The sequence below is a fragment of the Papio anubis genome, chromosome 7 (assembly GCF_008728515.1).
Source record: "Papio anubis isolate 15944 chromosome 7, Panubis1.0, whole genome shotgun sequence".
In the NCBI taxonomy this organism is placed as follows: domain Eukaryota; kingdom Metazoa; phylum Chordata; class Mammalia; order Primates; family Cercopithecidae; genus Papio; species Papio anubis.
The window spans coordinates 110,581,339-110,599,026 of record NC_044982.1 but is presented as its reverse complement, the minus strand read 5'-3'; the positions used below and the strand labels follow the sequence as shown (position 1 = coordinate 110,599,026).

The 17,688-nt window shown below is 38.4% G+C and overlaps 1 protein-coding gene across 2 annotated transcripts in view; it reads left to right on the top strand.

Annotated features, from left to right (window-relative positions):
* The window catches only part of IREB2 (iron responsive element binding protein 2), a 63,122-nt gene extending 47,547 nt beyond the window's left edge, over positions 1-15,575 (top strand). For both annotated transcript variants that reach the window (XM_031668443.1, XM_031668444.1), the window contains 9 exons: positions 1,916-2,000; positions 2,364-2,520; positions 2,833-2,957; positions 4,567-4,671; positions 4,764-4,906; positions 8,058-8,205; positions 8,290-8,412; positions 11,276-11,461; positions 12,179-15,575. In XM_031668443.1, coding sequence (XP_031524303.1) covers positions 1,916-2,000; positions 2,364-2,520; positions 2,833-2,957; positions 4,567-4,671; positions 4,764-4,906; positions 8,058-8,205; positions 8,290-8,412; positions 11,276-11,461; positions 12,179-12,289 — 1,183 coding nt within the window. In that variant the 3' untranslated portion in view covers positions 12,290-15,575. The remainder of the gene's footprint in view (positions 1-1,915; positions 2,001-2,363; positions 2,521-2,832; positions 2,958-4,566; positions 4,672-4,763; positions 4,907-8,057; positions 8,206-8,289; positions 8,413-11,275; positions 11,462-12,178) is intronic.
* Positions 15,576-17,688: the final 2,113 nt, after the last annotated feature.

The window sequence follows — 17,688 nt, the reverse complement described above, 5'->3', positions numbered from 1 at the left end:
CTCAGGAGGCTGAGGCAGGAGAATGGTGTGAACCCGGGAGGCAGAGCTTACAGTGAGCCGAGATTGCGCCACTGCACTCCAGCCTGGGGGACAGAGCGAGACACTCTCTCAGAAAACAACAACAACAAAAAGAAAAGAGGATAGAAAAAATATGCTTTAGTTTTACTTGCTACCTTGCCATTACCATACAATTTTTGATGCCTTATCACTCAGGAAACACTTATTGGGCATATCAAATGAGCAAAGCACCAGCTCAGATACACAGAAGTAGGAGATGTGGTCTTAGCTTCAAGATACTTAGTTGGAAAGACAAGACAAACAAGTATAACCAAATAACAGTTACAGTACAAGAAAAGATACCAAGTATGTACAATGTCTGTGAGTTGTGTAGGTCAGTTCAAAAAAGAAAGAAATCTTACAGTTTGCATTTATTAACTGAAAATTGTCATAATTTTAGTTTTATGAGGTTACTGGGTCTATAATACATAATTTTAAGTTGTCCCTGAACTTTGGAGAAAGTAACTTACGATTTTTGGGCTGGGCGCGGTTGCTCACGCCTGTAATCCCAGCACTTTGGGAGGCCGAGGCAGGTGAATCACGAGGCCAGGAGTTTGAGACCAGCCTGGCCAATATGGTAAAGCTCCGTCTCTACTAAAAATACCAAAATTAGCCAGGCATGGTGATGCACACCTCTAGTCCCAGCTACTCAGGAGGCTGAGGCAGAAAAATTGCTTTAACCCGGGAAGCAGAGGTTGCAGTGAGCCGAGATCATGCCACTGTACTCCAGTCTGGGCAAGAGAGCGAGACTCCATCTCAAAAAAAAAAAATTACATACGTTTTTTATGTAATCCAAAACAATTGATGCTAGTTGTGCAGGAATTTTTTGGTTTTGAGACAGTGTCTTGCTCTGTTGCCCACACTGGAGTGCAGTGGTGCAGTCACAGCTCATTGCAGCCTCGACCTCCTAGGCTCAAGCAGTCTTCCTACCTCACCCTCCTGAGTAGCTGGGACCACAGGTGTACACCACCACACCCAGCTAATTTTTATATTTTTAGTAGAGACAGAGTTTCGCCATGTTGGCCAGGCTTGTCTCAACCTCATTGCCTCAAGTGATCCACTCATCTCAGACCGGATTACAGGCCTGAGCCACCACATCCAGCCTAGCTGTATTTTCAGTGTCTGTTTTGGAACATATGAGTCATCAGTTCCTTTGCAAAATGGATAAATTTTAGATTTTTTTGCTTTTAGAATAGCATCTGAAAGTAATTTAGAGGACTGTGCCTGTAATCTTTTAGTTGTATCATCTTGGATTTATTGTCAGGGACTCTTCTTGGGTTTAACTGGTTGATAATTAAGAGATTACTCCTATCAGAGTGCCCAGTTACAGTGCCTCTTTTGGGACCTTTGGTCAGGTTATTATAGCCAGGTCCTGTTTACATTTTAAACCCTTGGATGGAAGTACAGAATCAATTATTTTAAAAGGTCATGTTATATTCCTAGCAAGTAGTATTTGGGGGAATTCTCTTGTGCATTGATAAGTGCTGTTAAGGCTCTTCAAAGATTTGCATTCAGCTTTGAGACCTGCCTGAGCATTTTTATTTTTTATTTTACAAAAAAAGTAGCTGGGCCTGGTGGTGAGCGCCTGTGGCCCCAGCTACTCAGGAGGCTGAGGAGCAGAATTGCTTGAGCCCAGGAGGTTAAGGCTGCAGTGAGTTGGTTCAAATAGCATGCCTGAGAGTTAGACTTGATTGCTCAGAATGTTGTGAAGTGAATATATTGATGAAGGTTAATCCATGTGTCATGAATAGTCTTTTAAGTAATCTTACTACAGGGATAGAAATACAAGATAAGACTTGTCTTTTCTCTATAAATATTGTGATGTGCTATTCAGTCACATTTATTTTTTGAAATGCAGATTTGAAATCGTTGGTTATGGATGTTCAACTTGTGTGGGAAATACAGCCCCCTTATCAGAAGCAGTTTTAAATGCGGTAAAACAGGTAAAATGTGTGGATCGGCAGGCCATCTAAATGGTTTTCTTAACTATGTTTTGTTATTAAATTATAGAAAATATATATTGATGTGTTTATATTTCTGTAAACTCTGCACCTCTTGGCAGTTGTAACCTGTGAATGTTTAAATGATTGAAAGACTCATTTGTAGATCCTTGAAATAATTCCTTCATAATATAAGGAATTGATTTAGTTTATTCGCAAGATGGATAGTTCTGTATTTAAAAGTTAGTAATATGTTTTTTGGTTAATCTCGCCCTCAGACTTTAAGATTGCTTATATATGATTATCCAAATTTGTACCATCTCTAGAATTGAATATGTTTGTTTGTGTGTTTGTGTTTTTTTTCAGGGTGATTTGGTTACCTGTGGAATTTTATCTGGAAACAAAAATTTTGAAGGTCGTCTTTGTGATTGTGTTCGTGCCAATTATCTTGCCTCTCCACCGTTAGTGGTAGCTTATGCCATAGCAGGCACAGTGAATATAGATTTCCAGACAGAACCTTTAGGTATCTTTTCCTTTATGTATATGTATACCTACACATATGTTTCCCCACAGAAGTCATTATATTTTTGAAATGTTTCTTAGACCATCTGTTCTTTGAATTATTTCAGGAAAACTTATGATAATGTATAGTTATTAATTTCTGTGTTTATGTGAAGAAAATAAAATGTGCAGGTAATTAGTTCTTCCAGCCGCTTAAGCCTGAAGCACCCAGTTGAATCATTTACTTGATGTCCATAATATGTCTTTGAAAAGGTATGAACATTTTCAGAGAGTTATTTTTTTACTGAGTGTCATGTTCAAAAATTTTAACCAGGTACTGACTCCACCGGCAAGAACATTTACCTGCATGATATTTGGCCTAGTCGAGAAGAAGTTCATCGAGTAGAGGAAGAACATGTTATACTATCCATGTTTAAAGCATTAAAAGATAAAATAGAAGTAAGAGTCTTATGTGTTTCTTAAATAGTTTAATCAATTTGCAGTGTTCTTTTATTTCATATATCTTGTTTTCTGACTAGAATAAAAATTAAAATTACGTTATTTTGAACGCGGTTTTCAATGTGTAATAGTTTGTATCTGGAATCTATAATTAAAAAGCAAATGGCGGCTGGACACAGTGGCTCACGTCTGTAATCCCAGCACTTGGGGAGGCCAAGGCAGGTGGATCACCTGAGGTCAGGAGCTCAAGACCAGCCTGACCAACATGGAGAAACCCCATCTCCACTAAAAATACAGAAAAATTAGCCAGGTGTGGTGGCGCATGCCTGTAATCCCAGCTATTCAGGAGGCTGAGGCAGGAGAATCGCTTGAACCTGGGAGGCAGAGGTTGCGGTGATCTGAAATCGTGCCATTGCACTACAACCTGGGCAACAAGAGCAAAGCTCCATCTCAAAAAAAAAAGAAAGAAAGAAAATGTCTTAGAGTATCAGAATTGATTAGTGTTGATTGGATGATCCGTGCAGCAAACCATCGTGGCACACATTTACCTGTGTAACAAACCTGCATATCCTGCATATGTACCCCAGAAGTTAAAATAAAAGTTGAGGAGGAAAAGAAAGAATTGATTAGGTGTTCAGAATACATCAGTGAACAAAACCCAGAATTCTCCTGGGAAGAGGCAAATAAGCTGTAAAGAGAATAATTATATAAATTATGCAATTTTTTAAAATTATTATTTATTTTTTGGTGTTTCTTGGGAGATGGTGCCCCACTCTGTCACCCAGGCTGGAGTGCAGTAGCCTGAACCAGCTCACTGTAGCCTTAACCTCCTGGACTCAAACAATCCTGCTCCTCAGCCTCCCGAGTAACTGGGGCCACAGGCGCTCAGGCCCAGCTAATTTTTTTATTTTTTGTAAAATAAAAAATAAAGATGCTCAGGCTGGTCTCAAACTCCTGGACTGAAGTGATCCACCCACCTCAGCCTCCCAAAGTGTTGGGATTACAGGTGTGAGCCACTGTGCCTGGCCTAAGAAATGGTGAGATTTTTGGATGTAGTTTGAAGGCTTTGATGTGGAACAAATATATTGAAAAAGCAGAGGTTTTTCTCCATTATAACATTCTTAGACATTAACAGCATACCTCATACATGCTTAATCTCTCTGTGGCAACATGTAGAAATCTTTCTAAATTCTTTAACTTTTTTTGGACTCTGTAGTCTTTATGTTCAGTTTATATTGAAACTTTCCCCTTACAGTGTACCTGGAGATCTGGTATGCTAGAATTTGAGGAGCAAATTTTTAATCATCCTGTCCAAAAACCTCATGATTTTTTACAATGCACTGTTTTGGCTGGGCATGGTGGCTAACGCCTATAATCCCAACACTCTGGGAGGCCAAGGCACACGTATCACTTGAGCTCAGGAGTTTAAGACCAGCCTGGGCAAAAATAAAAATTTTACATTAAAAAAAAGAAGAATACACTGTCTTAATTTTCTTTCCAAATGGATAAGGCCTATTTTTGTTGTTTTTGTTCTGACCTAAGTACTATTTTATTCCGTTGATCATTTTCATGTGCCTCTTCTTCTGAGCCCTTTTAACTGTATTCACAGATGGGGAATAAACGGTGGAATTCCTTAGAAGCACCAGATTCAGTTTTGTTTCCATGGGACTTAAAGTCTACTTACATCAGATGCCCTTCATTTTTTGATAAACTCGTAAGTACTGTTTGACTATTTGATCTTTTAAAGATTGTTATAAACTAAGAAGTCTTGTAAAGAGTTAAATGCCTTGAACTTTTACCTTCTAGACCAAAGAGCCAGTTGCACTCCAGGCTATTGAAAATGCCCATGTCTTATTATATTTGGGAGACTCTGTCACAACAGATCATATATCACCTGCAGGAAGTATCGCTAGGAATAGTGCTGCCGCTAAGTATTTGACAAACAGAGGGTATGTGTACATGGCTTTAGAGTGTTTTTGTTTTTTCTTGTTTCTTATTGATTCAGAGGCTTCTATTGGTCATGTTCCTTTTTTCCAGTAAATACATGCTATCGTAGATATCTGACTGCCAATGTGTTTGTCTTAAGCAAGAATGGAGAATGGAGGGGGGCGGTACCTTCTGTACCTGTCTTTGCTTGTGACTTTAGACAATGAAATTGCAATTTTAAATTGAGCCCTTATAGTCTCAATAAACAGCTGATTGGAAATAAGATTTTTCTTTTTCAGTGCTACTTTATTGAAAAATCAGCTTGGTTTTACCTACCAAATGAAGCCTGCTCATTTGGTTAAAACCAGCTTCCCATTATGGGAGTAAGGAATTTAAATGTGTATTTTATGGGCTGTGAAATGTACATGTGTGAGGCTGGGAATGATGTGTATCAAATCAAAAGACAATGAATTTCTGCTTCATGAGCCTAAAATTTTATAGGAACAATAAATGTAAATGTAAAGGCTGTTTATATTGGAGATAAAAATTTTAAACTAGTAAGATTTTATTTCATTTCTACATGATTAATCATGTAGAGTTGCCCTGTTATCAAAGGACTGTTTTGACAATGAGACAAAGTTTTGCTAAAAGCAGAATGTGTAGTACTGCTACCTGATTAGCTTATTGGATGGTTGTTTGATGCTTGTCTAATTAAAATGACAGGCTTTTTCATTGAAATTTATTTATTTATTTTTGAGACTGTCACTCAAAAGACTATCACTCTGTCACCCAGGCTGGAGTGCAGTGGTGCAATCTCAGCTCACTGCCACCTCTGCATCCCAGGTTCAAGCCATTCTCCTGCCTCAGCCTCCCAAGTAGCTGGAATTACAGGCACACGCCACCATGCCCAGAGAGTTTTTGTATTTTTAGTAGAGACGGGGTTTCACCACGTTGGCCAGGCTGGTCTCAAACTCCTGACCAAGTAATCCGCCCACCTCGGCCTCCCAAATTGCTGGGATTACAGGCATGAGCCACCGTGCCTGGCCAAAATGTCCATATAGCTTGTCTTGACATGTGATAATATTGCATAGCTTTTATTATAAAGTGGTGAGAAATAAGTTTTCTTTCCTATAAATATTTTTTTGATTGTGATTTCCATCTTCATCATAATTGTGACATACTTCCAAAAAAAAACAGTCAACACTTCTCTCAAATGTACAATTTTTGTAATTATTACGCCTTCTGGTATGTATTTCTTAGCACATTTAATCCAGTAGTGTTCATCAATTAGAATTTTCTAAAAATAAAGACACTCAAACCTCCTAACACTCCCACCCTGAAGTAAGAATTTAAATGCACAAATTTAGAGTATTGTTGCCTCTGCGTAAAAGACCAGATCAGAGGCCGATGAAAGTCAGTTGTTGATTGTTGAGATATTTATGTTCAGTTATTTTTCCCTAAAACGTTATATGTAGTCACTAATCCAGTAGCAATACCCCTAGCACCCAGATTATGTTTTCTAAATACTATTTCCCAGTATGGTGGACCAGTGCTTCATGGAGAAATTAGTGATTCCAGATCTGGGACTGGAAAATGTACACGATTTTACCAAAAATTACCAAGATTACCAAAAACAAGGGAGTTGTCAAGAGACCATCAGTCTTCTGTCTAAAGGTCTCAGGGCCAGGACCAGCTCATTAGCTTGAAAACTGGTAAATATTATCAATTCTTTAACCAGCCTTTCCTGTATGGAATGTATTTCAGCATAACCAAATCATTGATGAAGGAAAGTTTGTCTTTTGTTTGTTTGTAGAGACAGGGTCTCACTCTTGCCCGGGCTGGAGGGCAATGGCAGTTGGCTCTCTGCTGCCTGGAACTCCTGGGCTCAAGCACTCCTCCTGTCACACCCTCCTGAGTAGCTTGGGACTACAGGCTCACACCGTCATGCCTGCATAATTTTTAAATTTTTTGTAGAGATGAGATCTCCCTTTGTTGCACAGGCTGGTCTCCAACACATGGGCTCAAGCATTCTTCCCACTTTGACCTCCCAAAGTGCTGGTATTGCAGGTAGGAGCCACCATGCCTGCTGGAAAGTTTTTCTTTATAGAACTTTTATAGCTAAAAAATGAAGAAGGAATGGGTGAATTATAGTGTCACTATTTTACAGTCTCTAGTAAAATAAGCAATCTAGACCACAATGAGCTGGTAACATTCCAGGAAAAGACAATTGGCTATCTTGTGCCTCCTGATAGAAGTACACATGACCTATGAAGCATTGTTGCCAAAAATTAAAAACCCAAATCTTATCAAGCCACTGGATCTAACATGTGATTTACAAGAACAGAAGGCAGAAGAACTTGTTAAATGATCCATGGAGATGCAGTCAACACAATGTGGGTACAGAGAAGTATACAAGTGACTTTATTTCATCAGATAGAGCACAAGCAGGAGGAAGGAGAGGGAACATATACTGTCACTCCTTAGTATAGATGTGGGATTGGTTCCAGGACCACCCATGTATACCCAAATGCACACATACTGAATTCCTACAGTCAGTCCTGCAGATGCATGAAAAATTCCTACAGTCAGTCCTGCAGATGCATGAAAAATCGTATTTGCAGTTTTCTGCATCCTGTGAATAATATATTTTCTGTCAGCATTTGGTTGAAAAAAATCGTTGTATAAGTGGACCCACACAACTCAAATTTATGTTTAAAGGTCAACTGTAGATTAAAACACTTGAGATCAACTGAATGCATTTATGAACTGCATTTTGATCCTGATTTGAACAAGCCAACTTAAAGTAGTTTGGAAATAATCAGTGACATTTGAATATTGACTATCTGATGTTAATAAATTATTGTGATTTTTTTTTTTTTTTTGGTGTAAAGATTTTAAGTCTATATCTTTTAGAGAAATGTACTGAAATGTATGCTGTTAAAATATATCTCAGTTTTGCTTCAAAATGATCTAATGGGGTTGACTGTAGAAGAAACCAAGAATCCGTTAAGTTATAGCTTAGTGATAGGCGTGTGGACATTCATGGTTTTGTTTTCTTTTGTTTATGTTTGAAATTTTCTGTGATAAAAAAAATTTTTAATAAGTCTTACAACTCAGTAGTGTGTGATTGTTTTCCATATGTAATGAAAACTGACTTTCATTACTTTCTTGTAGCCTTACCCCTCGTGAATTCAACTCTTACGGAGCTCGAAGAGGTAATGATGCTGTAATGACAAGAGGCACTTTTGCAAATATCAAGCTTTTTAATAAGTTTATTGGAAAACCAGCTCCTAAAACAATTCATTTTCCGTCAGGACAGACGGTGAGGATGCACACAAAGTATTTAGACAATTCTAACTGGATCAAAATTTGTATTAAAGATTTTTGTGTTTGTTTTAATCTACAGCTAGATGTATTTGAGGCTGCAGAGCTGTACCAGAAAGAAGGTATCCCGCTGATTATTTTAGCAGGAAAGAAATATGGTTCAGGAAACTCCAGAGACTGGGCTGCCAAAGGACCATATTTACTGGTATTGAATCTTAAAATTTATCATCTTAAGCTTCAAAGAGTTTTAAATGTTCCCTTTTGTCAGTAACATACTGTCAAAGTTTATTTGGATTTTTTATAGTTATTTGAACCTCATAGGTATAGAGGGTTTTGTTTGTTTCAGTGATCTTAGATAATACTTTGTACTCATTTCGTTAGTATCATTTTAATACTCTTGAGTTTGGTTAAACCTACATCAGTCTTATGTGAAGAAGTCAGCATAATAGAGGGAAAGGAAATTCTGTTTTAAACTGTTGTTTTATAATTATACGTATTGATTTTTTTTGTTTGTTTGTTTGTTTGGTTTTGAGACCGTGTCCTTGTCACCCAGACTGGAGTGAAGTGGCGCAATCACTGCTCTCTGCAGCCATGACCTCCCAGGTGCAATCAGTTCTCCTGTGTCAGCCTCCCAAGTAGCTGGGACTACAACCATGAGTTACCACCCCTGGCCAATTTTTGTATTATTTGTAGAGATGGAATCTCCCTATTTTGCTCAGGCTGATCTTGAACTCCTAGGCTCAAGCGATCCTCCCGCTGTGGCCTCCCAACGTGCTGGGATTACAGGCTTGAGCCTCTGTGCCCGGCCCCCACTGTTAATTTTACTTGCCTCCTTTTGATTCAGTTTTCTCAGATTTGCCCCATTAGTGGGTAAAAGACTCTGAAGTAGTGGGCCAAGCTTCACCTTTTTTCCCCCTAAATAGGAGATTGTGGTGCCTGGCTGTCTGCCAGGAGGACATTTCTCCTGAGACTGTTTCCTTATTGCAGAGCAAATAGGCCATCTGCTGGGGGGAATAGTCATGTGACATGTGCTTTTTGCCATTTCATACTGACAAGTGCTTCTCTTTACAATTGTAGCTTTAAAAAGGCTGGCTGAAACACATATCATGTAGGCCTCATTCTTATTTTAATCTTTAATATCTCCTTTAAAATGTAAATACTCTGAGGGGCTATAGGAATAAACCAAAATCTCATCCTTTTAAGATACTAATTATAAGTATTATTATGAGTATTAATGATAGGTATAGGTTCTTTTTTATCCTGGAAAGTGTTTTAGTGTTTGTATTTGATGTTGAAAGCTTTCCTCATATGGCAGGTGATGCTTGGCCCTCCATTTGTTAGATATTAAAAAACTGATTACAAGCCGTGGATGGGGGCTGGGTTTTGTCAGTTACTGTGCCTTACTATAGGTGATTGGGTGATAAGCTACCTTTTTCATTGAGAGATTCTATATGTCCTTATCTGTATTTTCTCTGAGGCCATTCAGTGTCTTCAAGGAAAGAGACTTGTTCAGGATGTAGACATCTACTTAGTCTCCTGTTTCAGGGGTATTCTCAAGCCCCTATGCCCAGTGTTTGTCAGTCTAGAGAATGTATTCTCTTCCTTATTTCTGCTGTAACAGAAAATGAGTAAAAAAATTTTTTAAAAAGAATATATTCTCAAGAGGGGTGATGGCACTCCCAAAGAACAGAAATTGGTTCTCAGGTGGTAAAAAAAAAAAATTTTACTTTTTGCACGTGAAGTACAGATAAATATAGAGTACATAAAAAGATACACGGCATCTTAGTGGTGTTAAAATTTTGGAGAGAAAGGAGGTGAACAGGAAGACACAATTATGGGGGGGGGAAGTCTTAAAAGACTCCTTGGGTAGACAGTGGAGAAAAAAGTTGAAAAACACAAGTCTAGAGCCTTTGGCTCATTTTTTTTTTCCAGAGAATAAACCTCTACTCTTGTGGAGTGGGGATGCTTTGTGTGGCCTTGTAACCTGTATCCACAAGTATTCTGAGAAGCTCATCCTCTGAATCTCAATCCTTTTCCTGGGGCTTGTGTTGCACATTAACTCAGACCTTGACTGGTATCACTCTCTAATTTCATTTTATCATTCTGTGGTTTCAACATTGTCTTCTAAATCAGTTACCTATCTCTGTTTTCTAAATATTTATAGAATTCTCTCATCCTATTCCCTTCGTTGCTATGGGCTTATACCCTCTTTATTATTGTTGTTACTTATATTTTTTGGAGACAGAGTCTCACTCTCTTGCCCAGGCTGGAATGCAGTGGCGTGATCTCCCTGCAACCTCCGTTTACCGACCTCAAGTGATTCTCCTGCCTCAGCCTCCTTAGTAGCTGAGATTACAGGTATACCACCATGCCCAGCTAATTTTTCTGTTTTTGGTAGAGATGGAGTTTCACCATGTTGGCCAGGCTGGTCTCAAACTCCTGGCCTCAAGTGATCCACCCACCTCGGCCTCCCATAGTGCTGGGATTATAGGCATGAACCACTGCATCCAGCCTGTTCTTGTTATTTTTTATTTTATTTTTTATTTTTTCTGTAGAGACAGGGTCTCTCTATATTGCCTAGGCTGGTCTCAAACTCCCGTCCTCAAATAATCCTTCTGCCTCAGCCTCCAACGTACTGGGATTATAAGCATATAAGCCACTGTGCCTGGCCCCATATACCTTCTTTATTCCTTTATTTTAGTGGCATTTCAAGAGTGTTGAACACATATATTAGATCTGTCATGTTTAAATAGAAATCCTTCTGAGCCCTACTTTGGGGTCAAAGGAACCAGCCCATTTATAGAGCTCTTATGATGTGGTAGGCAGCGGCAGTACTTAACCCTAGAGCAGCAGAAGGGGAGCCAGAATAATTTAGGGAGCTCCATAAAAATTCAGAAAAATAATCTATAAAAAGTTTCTGTAAATACTTTGATAGAATATTGATGCAGTATGAGGTATTAGACTAAAAGTATTTAGAGAAAGGCCAAAGTAGATTTTTACCCCCTTTAAATGCTCAGTAAATAACTTTCAGAAGTGATTGGAGGAAATAAAATGCACATTTATTACAGGGTGTGAAAGCTGTTTTGGCCGAAAGTTATGAAAAAATACACAAAGATCATTTGATTGGAATTGGCATAGCTCCACTTCAGTTCCTTCCAGGAGAAAATGCAGATTCCTTGGGCCTCTCCGGTAGAGAAACATTTTCTTTAACATTTCCTGAAGAACTGTCTCCTGGAATTACATTGAATATACAGGTATCTCTAAAATTTTCAAATATATGATTATGCACTCAAATGTTTATGAATTGAATACGCATCAATTGCTGTAAATTATATAGTGAAGTCCCTTAATGCATGTTAAGTTGCCATTTAAGATGACTCCCTCCGCCATACTTAAATCTAGCTATGTTAATAGTTCAAGTTCTCTGAGGAAAAGTGGAAAGAACTGGATGCTTATACCAGAAAAAAGAACACATGGAGGAATCTTGACTTCCACTTAACAAGTGCCAGTTTCCTTTTCATGGTGGTCATTTTTTTGCTGTCCCGATCTAATTTTGACGGAGGCATACATACCACTCCAAAGAGAGGGCAAAGTTGAACGTTCAAAGTTAGAGCAAAACAGACTTTACAACTAAGAAAAAAGGGGAAAGAGTAGGAGTTATTGATTATATGCAATGAATATTTGGTGTAAAATGAATATGAATAGTGAGTATAACTTCCCCAATTAATAAGTCAAAATCTAAATGTAGCTATTTTTCTACTTAGCTATGAAGCCCATGATCAGGTATCTCAGGTGTTTTTCAAGCAGCAGAAAAGTTTCAGGCAATCAGAATATAAGAAATTAGAACCAGGATAAATCAGACAGAATATGTGGCAAGTATAGTCATTAAATATGAAGACAAATGGTCTTAACCACCAAGTAGCACCTGGAAGATTTACTTGCTCACATGAGATGTTTTTGTTTCTTTAAAGACAAGCACTGGAAAAGTATTCAGCGTGATTGCTTCGTTTGAAGATGATGTGGAAATAACATTGTACAAACATGGAGGATTATTAAACTTTGTGGCACGAAAATTCTCATAGTATCTACTTACCATGGATACCTTTCATAACTGATAACTGCAAAGCCTTTTGTGCTGGACCCAGGAATCCTTACCATGGAGCTGCAGATAGTCCCAGTATACTCACTTATCTCATCCATGGATGTAAATGATGATGAATCAACATAGTAACTGAAATGAAATCTTCTTGATTTTAAATAATATACGAATGGTGCTATTAACATTGCTAAAATCAACGTGTGAAGTGTGTTGTGGAAGAGACCTGTAAGTATGGGGGGGGCGATATTTTATCAGACCATTTTGTAAATAAAGGCAGAATTTGTGTTGAAGATTCTTATATGAGTAACCTTCCTGGAGTTGTTTAGTTTTGCACCAATAAAACTGTGTACTACTGTTTGTTGGTTTAAGAGTAGCAGATTGAAATACAAGAAGCCAGATTAGACTCTAAAATTGTGGTCATTGGAATCTCATTTATAAGTGGACCTTTTAAGTATATTAATTGCTCTTCAGAATTGAGCTGGACACATTTGGCATTCTTAGTTTGTCATATAATCAGGTTTATCCTTAGTCTAACTTCAAGGGATAGAACCTGCCCCAGGTCACAATCATTCTGTCCAGTCCAGCCAAGGTTCCCTCCACATACAAAGATGGACCATGGCAAAATACAACTGATTGTGTGGCACCATGTATTAGCAGTGGAAATACATATCACATATGACGCAGCCTTTAATGTTTCAGCAGTTTGCCACTGTGACTATCTGACAAGCCCCCGATGGCATTATATTAATTGGATTAGATTATTTTGCTCACCTTATGTAATACTGTAACTTCCTATAACCTAATATTTTCGGTGTCATTAACCAAAATTTCACACTCATAGTTGCTAAAGAGAATGTTATTTAATCATTAAACTCTGAACTGATTTCTTCTAGACATTTAAATTATCCACCCTCAATTATACGGGTACTCAACCCTATGCATTTTTTAAATGTTGCTATTTCTTCATTAAATTGATTTCCTGTCATTTTGAATCATTTATCACCTGCGATGCATGATTTTATTAATTTTGTTATGTTTTAACCAAAGCTGACTGTAAGGATAAAACACTTAAGTTATTGCTGAGTACTATGTATCCTCAATATGCATGTCTGCCCATCACATCAAATGTTCTGTCAACAAGATGTTTGGCAATTTTTTAAAAAAAGGTTGGAAAATTAATTATAGAAGGTTCCATACCATTTCTTAATTAAGAAATTTAGCAGGCTAAAGGTTAGTTGTAGTGATTTTTTTTTCACATAGAGATCTTTCTATGACTTAGTTACTGCAATTCAGAATTAGTTCACATTGCATAAATAATTACTTGTTTTAAGCAAAATGCTGAAACTACCAAACCAGTGGATGAAGACCACTGAGAACTTTGCACATAATCATACAATCTTTTGAAAATATTTTGCAAATATGTGTTTAGACAATAAGATGGACTAGAGTTTGACAAAATGATTTCCTTATTTAAATTTTGTATAAGTATTTTCTTCGACACTTTCAAATTATATTGTGTTCTTGATATATACTGTATATTTATTTGTCAGTGCATGTGTTTTTAATTTACATGAAAACATGAGTTAGGAGAAATTACAAGTTGAATGATGAAATGCCTGTATGTGCTCTGAAGAAATGGTAATTCCAGATTGTGCAGCAGGAAACAAATCTGTTTTGTTTTGTTTTGTTTTGTTTTTGAGACGGAGTCTTGCTCTGTCACCAGGCTGGAGTGCAATGGCATGGTCTTGGCTCACTGCAACCTCCGCCTCCTGGGTTCAAGCGATTCTTCTGCCTCAGCCTCCTGAGTAGCTGGGACTACAAGCATGCGCTACCACGCCCAGCTAATTTTTGTAGTTTTAGTAGAGACAGGGTTTCACCATGTTGGCCAGATGATCTGAATCTCTTGACCTCGTGATCCACCCACCTCGACCTCCCAAAGTGCTGGGATTACAGTTGTGAGCCACCGCACCCGGCCTATATTGTTTTGAAAGCATACTCTATATATAGTTATGGGCGGAGGCACAGGCATCCTCAGCAGCTGATTCAGGAGATGATGGTAAAGCTAGCTAACTATGAATTAAACATTCACATATCCAGTCTACCTAGTCCAGTAATAATACAAGCAAATCTTGTATTTCAGGAACAAATCAAGGTTCTCTTAATTTTTTGGCTTATATACAATGAAGTAAAAACTTGATAAACATGGTTCCAAATTGAGGAGGAGAGTCGTGGATGTATGTTTTAATATGTATACCTTATAATTCTGCCTCTAGCCAAATGCTATGTTTGCAAAATGTGGCATCTGTTAGTTTTTATTGTCTATATCTTCTTTTTTGACTATACCTGGATAATTTTGTGTTACCAAAAAAAATAAGGAAGTGTAATGTCAGACACACAAGAAAAGCAAATCAGTGTTGTAAGCTTAAAGTACAATTTCAAAGGTCATTACCAACAGCAGGTTTTTTTTTTATACTTTAAAAACATTATGCTACATGTCATTGCCATTTTCATATTTTGGGGTTTTGCTACTCTTACACAATGGAATCAATGAAAATGTCATCCAGCCACTGAATTGCCATTATTATATCTAAAAAGTATCTAAGATGACAGTTGTCACTATTTATCTCCATGCTGACATTTGAAAGAAGGTACTAGTATCCCTCTAGCCAGAGTGCTCAGGTTTTCGTTGGTAATCAAACAACAGTTGTACTAAAGGAATGTAAAGCTAGGACCTAAGTCAGAATCATAGTTGCCTGCATATATGGTAACAAGGTTGTGTTCATTTGCTTTCACAGTGATGAATGAGAGGATGAGGAGAAATTATTTGACATTTTTCTGTGGTTGAATAGAAGACACCTTTCTTTTGTCTTTAGGTTTAGGAGAAGATACTAAGATACTGGATGTTTACCCTATCTTAGTTTGATTGGAGTAATAAGAGAGAAGAAGAGGGTGGACTTTGGCTTTTTCAGTGTTTTTTCCCCTAAAGGGTGATATTGCTGATGTTTCTATCAATTTTACACATAATATGTGGCTATGAAAACATAATCTCACTTAAGTAACAGACAAAGTAATCACTTTGTCTATCACTAAGTAATAGACAAAAATCATTGTCTATTATTTAAAGCCAACAAAACAGTGTAACAGTTTTAAGTTCAATAATGTTAAGTATTGTATAAAAATATATTGGAGGCGAAGTTCAGTTGATGACAATTGTGTATATGTTACTGATGCTGTAAATTATTTTTAATAAAGAAAATTGTATTATCACATTTGATTCTTGTTCTATTTTGTAGTAGTTGAAAATAAAACAAAATGATGTAGGAAATGTGCTGCCATCCGGCTGGGCACAGTAGCTCATGCGTGTAATCCCAGCACTTTGGGAGGCCAAGGTGGGCAGATCACAAGGTCAGGAGATCAAGACCATCCTGGCCAACATGGTGAAACCCAGTCTCTACTAAAAATAAAAAAATTAGCCGGACATGGTGGCAGGTACCTGTAGTCCCAGCTACTTGGGAGGCTGAGGCAGGAGAATGGCGTAAACCTGGGAGGCAGAGTTTGCAGTGAGCGGAAATTGCGCCACAGCACTCCAGCCTCGGCAACAGAGCGGGACTCCGTCTCAGAAAAAAAAAAAAAAAAAACACGAAATGTGCTGCCATCCAGATGCTATGTGTTCCTGTGCCTCTGTGCTACAGGAGCAGCGCAGGGCAGGAGGATGCCTGCTCTCTGTGCTGCCTGTTCATTAATGTTCATGAAGCAAGTCATTGGAAGCTGGGAGCCAGGATCCCAGGTGTATTTGTTCTCGCATTGTATAAAGAAATGCCTGAGACTGGGTAATTTATTTTAAAAAGAGGTTTAATTGGCTCATGGTTCTGCAGGATGTACAGGAAGCATGATGCTGGCATCTGCTTGGCTTCTGGGGAGGCCTCAGGAAACTTACAATCACGGTGGAAGATTAAGTGGGAGCAAGCACTTCACATGGCCGGAGCAGGAGGAAGAGAGGGACAGGGGAGGTTCCACACACTTTTAAACAACCAGATGTCAGGAGAACTCACTATAGGGACAGCACCAAGGGGGATGGTGTTAAACCATGAGAAACTGCCCCCATAATCCAGTCACCTCCCACCAGGCCCCACCTCCAACACTGGGGATTACAATCCCACATGAGATTTAGGCGGGGACATTGATTCAAAAAGATGTATCCTTTCTTCCCACTATTAGCAACCTAAATGAGTAAGGTTTATTTATTAGAATTCAGTAATCATAAACCACAATTGGCACTTTATTAGAATTTTCTAAGGATTCCAATTTAGTATTCTAAGAATTTTGCATTATAAAGGCTAATACCAACATAGGCACAAGCTGATAGTTTGAATATCCGCCTGGGAGGAAATTTCCAGCTTCATCAGTGTAACATTTAGTTGGTTTACAGTTTTCACTTGATGCTAATTTTGCTTTTTAATTACAAAGTAGCTTCAGCTTTACCATTTTGATTTGATGTATGTTATAAACCTGTGTTGTATACTTGAAAAATGCATTTATTGCAAAAGCAAATAATTCTCACAAAATTTGCTTGTATAACGACAAGTGTGGGCCAGGCGAGGTGGTTCACACCTATAATTCCAACACTTTGGGAGGCCAAGGCAGGAGGCAGGAGGATCACTTGAAGTCAGGAATTTGACCCCACCCTGGGCAACATAGCAAGGCCCTGTCTCTTAGTAATAACAATTAGCTTGGTGTGGTGGTGTGCACCTGTAGTCCCAGCTACTTAGGAGGCTGAGGCAGGAGGGATGCTTGAGCCTAGGTTGAGGCAGCAGCAAGCTATGATTTATGCCACTGCACTCCAGCCTGGGTGACAGCAAGATCCTGTCTCTTAAATAAGTGTGTTGTCACTGTGAATGTTGTGTTTACGTGGTGGTAGTACTGAATTTTAAAGCATTTTTTTTTCAATATTTTCCATCTATTAATATCTGTATGGTCTGTGGCAGGGTCCCTTTTTATTACCAATATTGGTAATTTGTGTTTTCTTTCTTTTCCTTGATCAGTCTTTCTAAGGGGTTAGAAATTGAATTGATTTTTTAAAGAGCCAATTTTTTACATTGTTTTCTGGTTTTTTGTTTGGTTTTGGGTTTTTTTTGTTTGTTTGTTTTTTGAGACGGAGTCTGGCTTTGTTGCCCAGTCTGAAGTGCAGTGGCACGATCTCGGCTTAACGCAACCTCCACCTCCCGGGTTCAAGCAATTCTGCCTCAGCCTCCCGAGTAGCTGGGATTACAGGCATGTGCCACCATGCCCAGCTAATTTGTTTTATATTTTTGGTAGAGACGGGGTTTCCCCCTGTTGGCCAGGCTGGTCGCAAACTCCTGACCTCACGTGATCAGCCTGCCG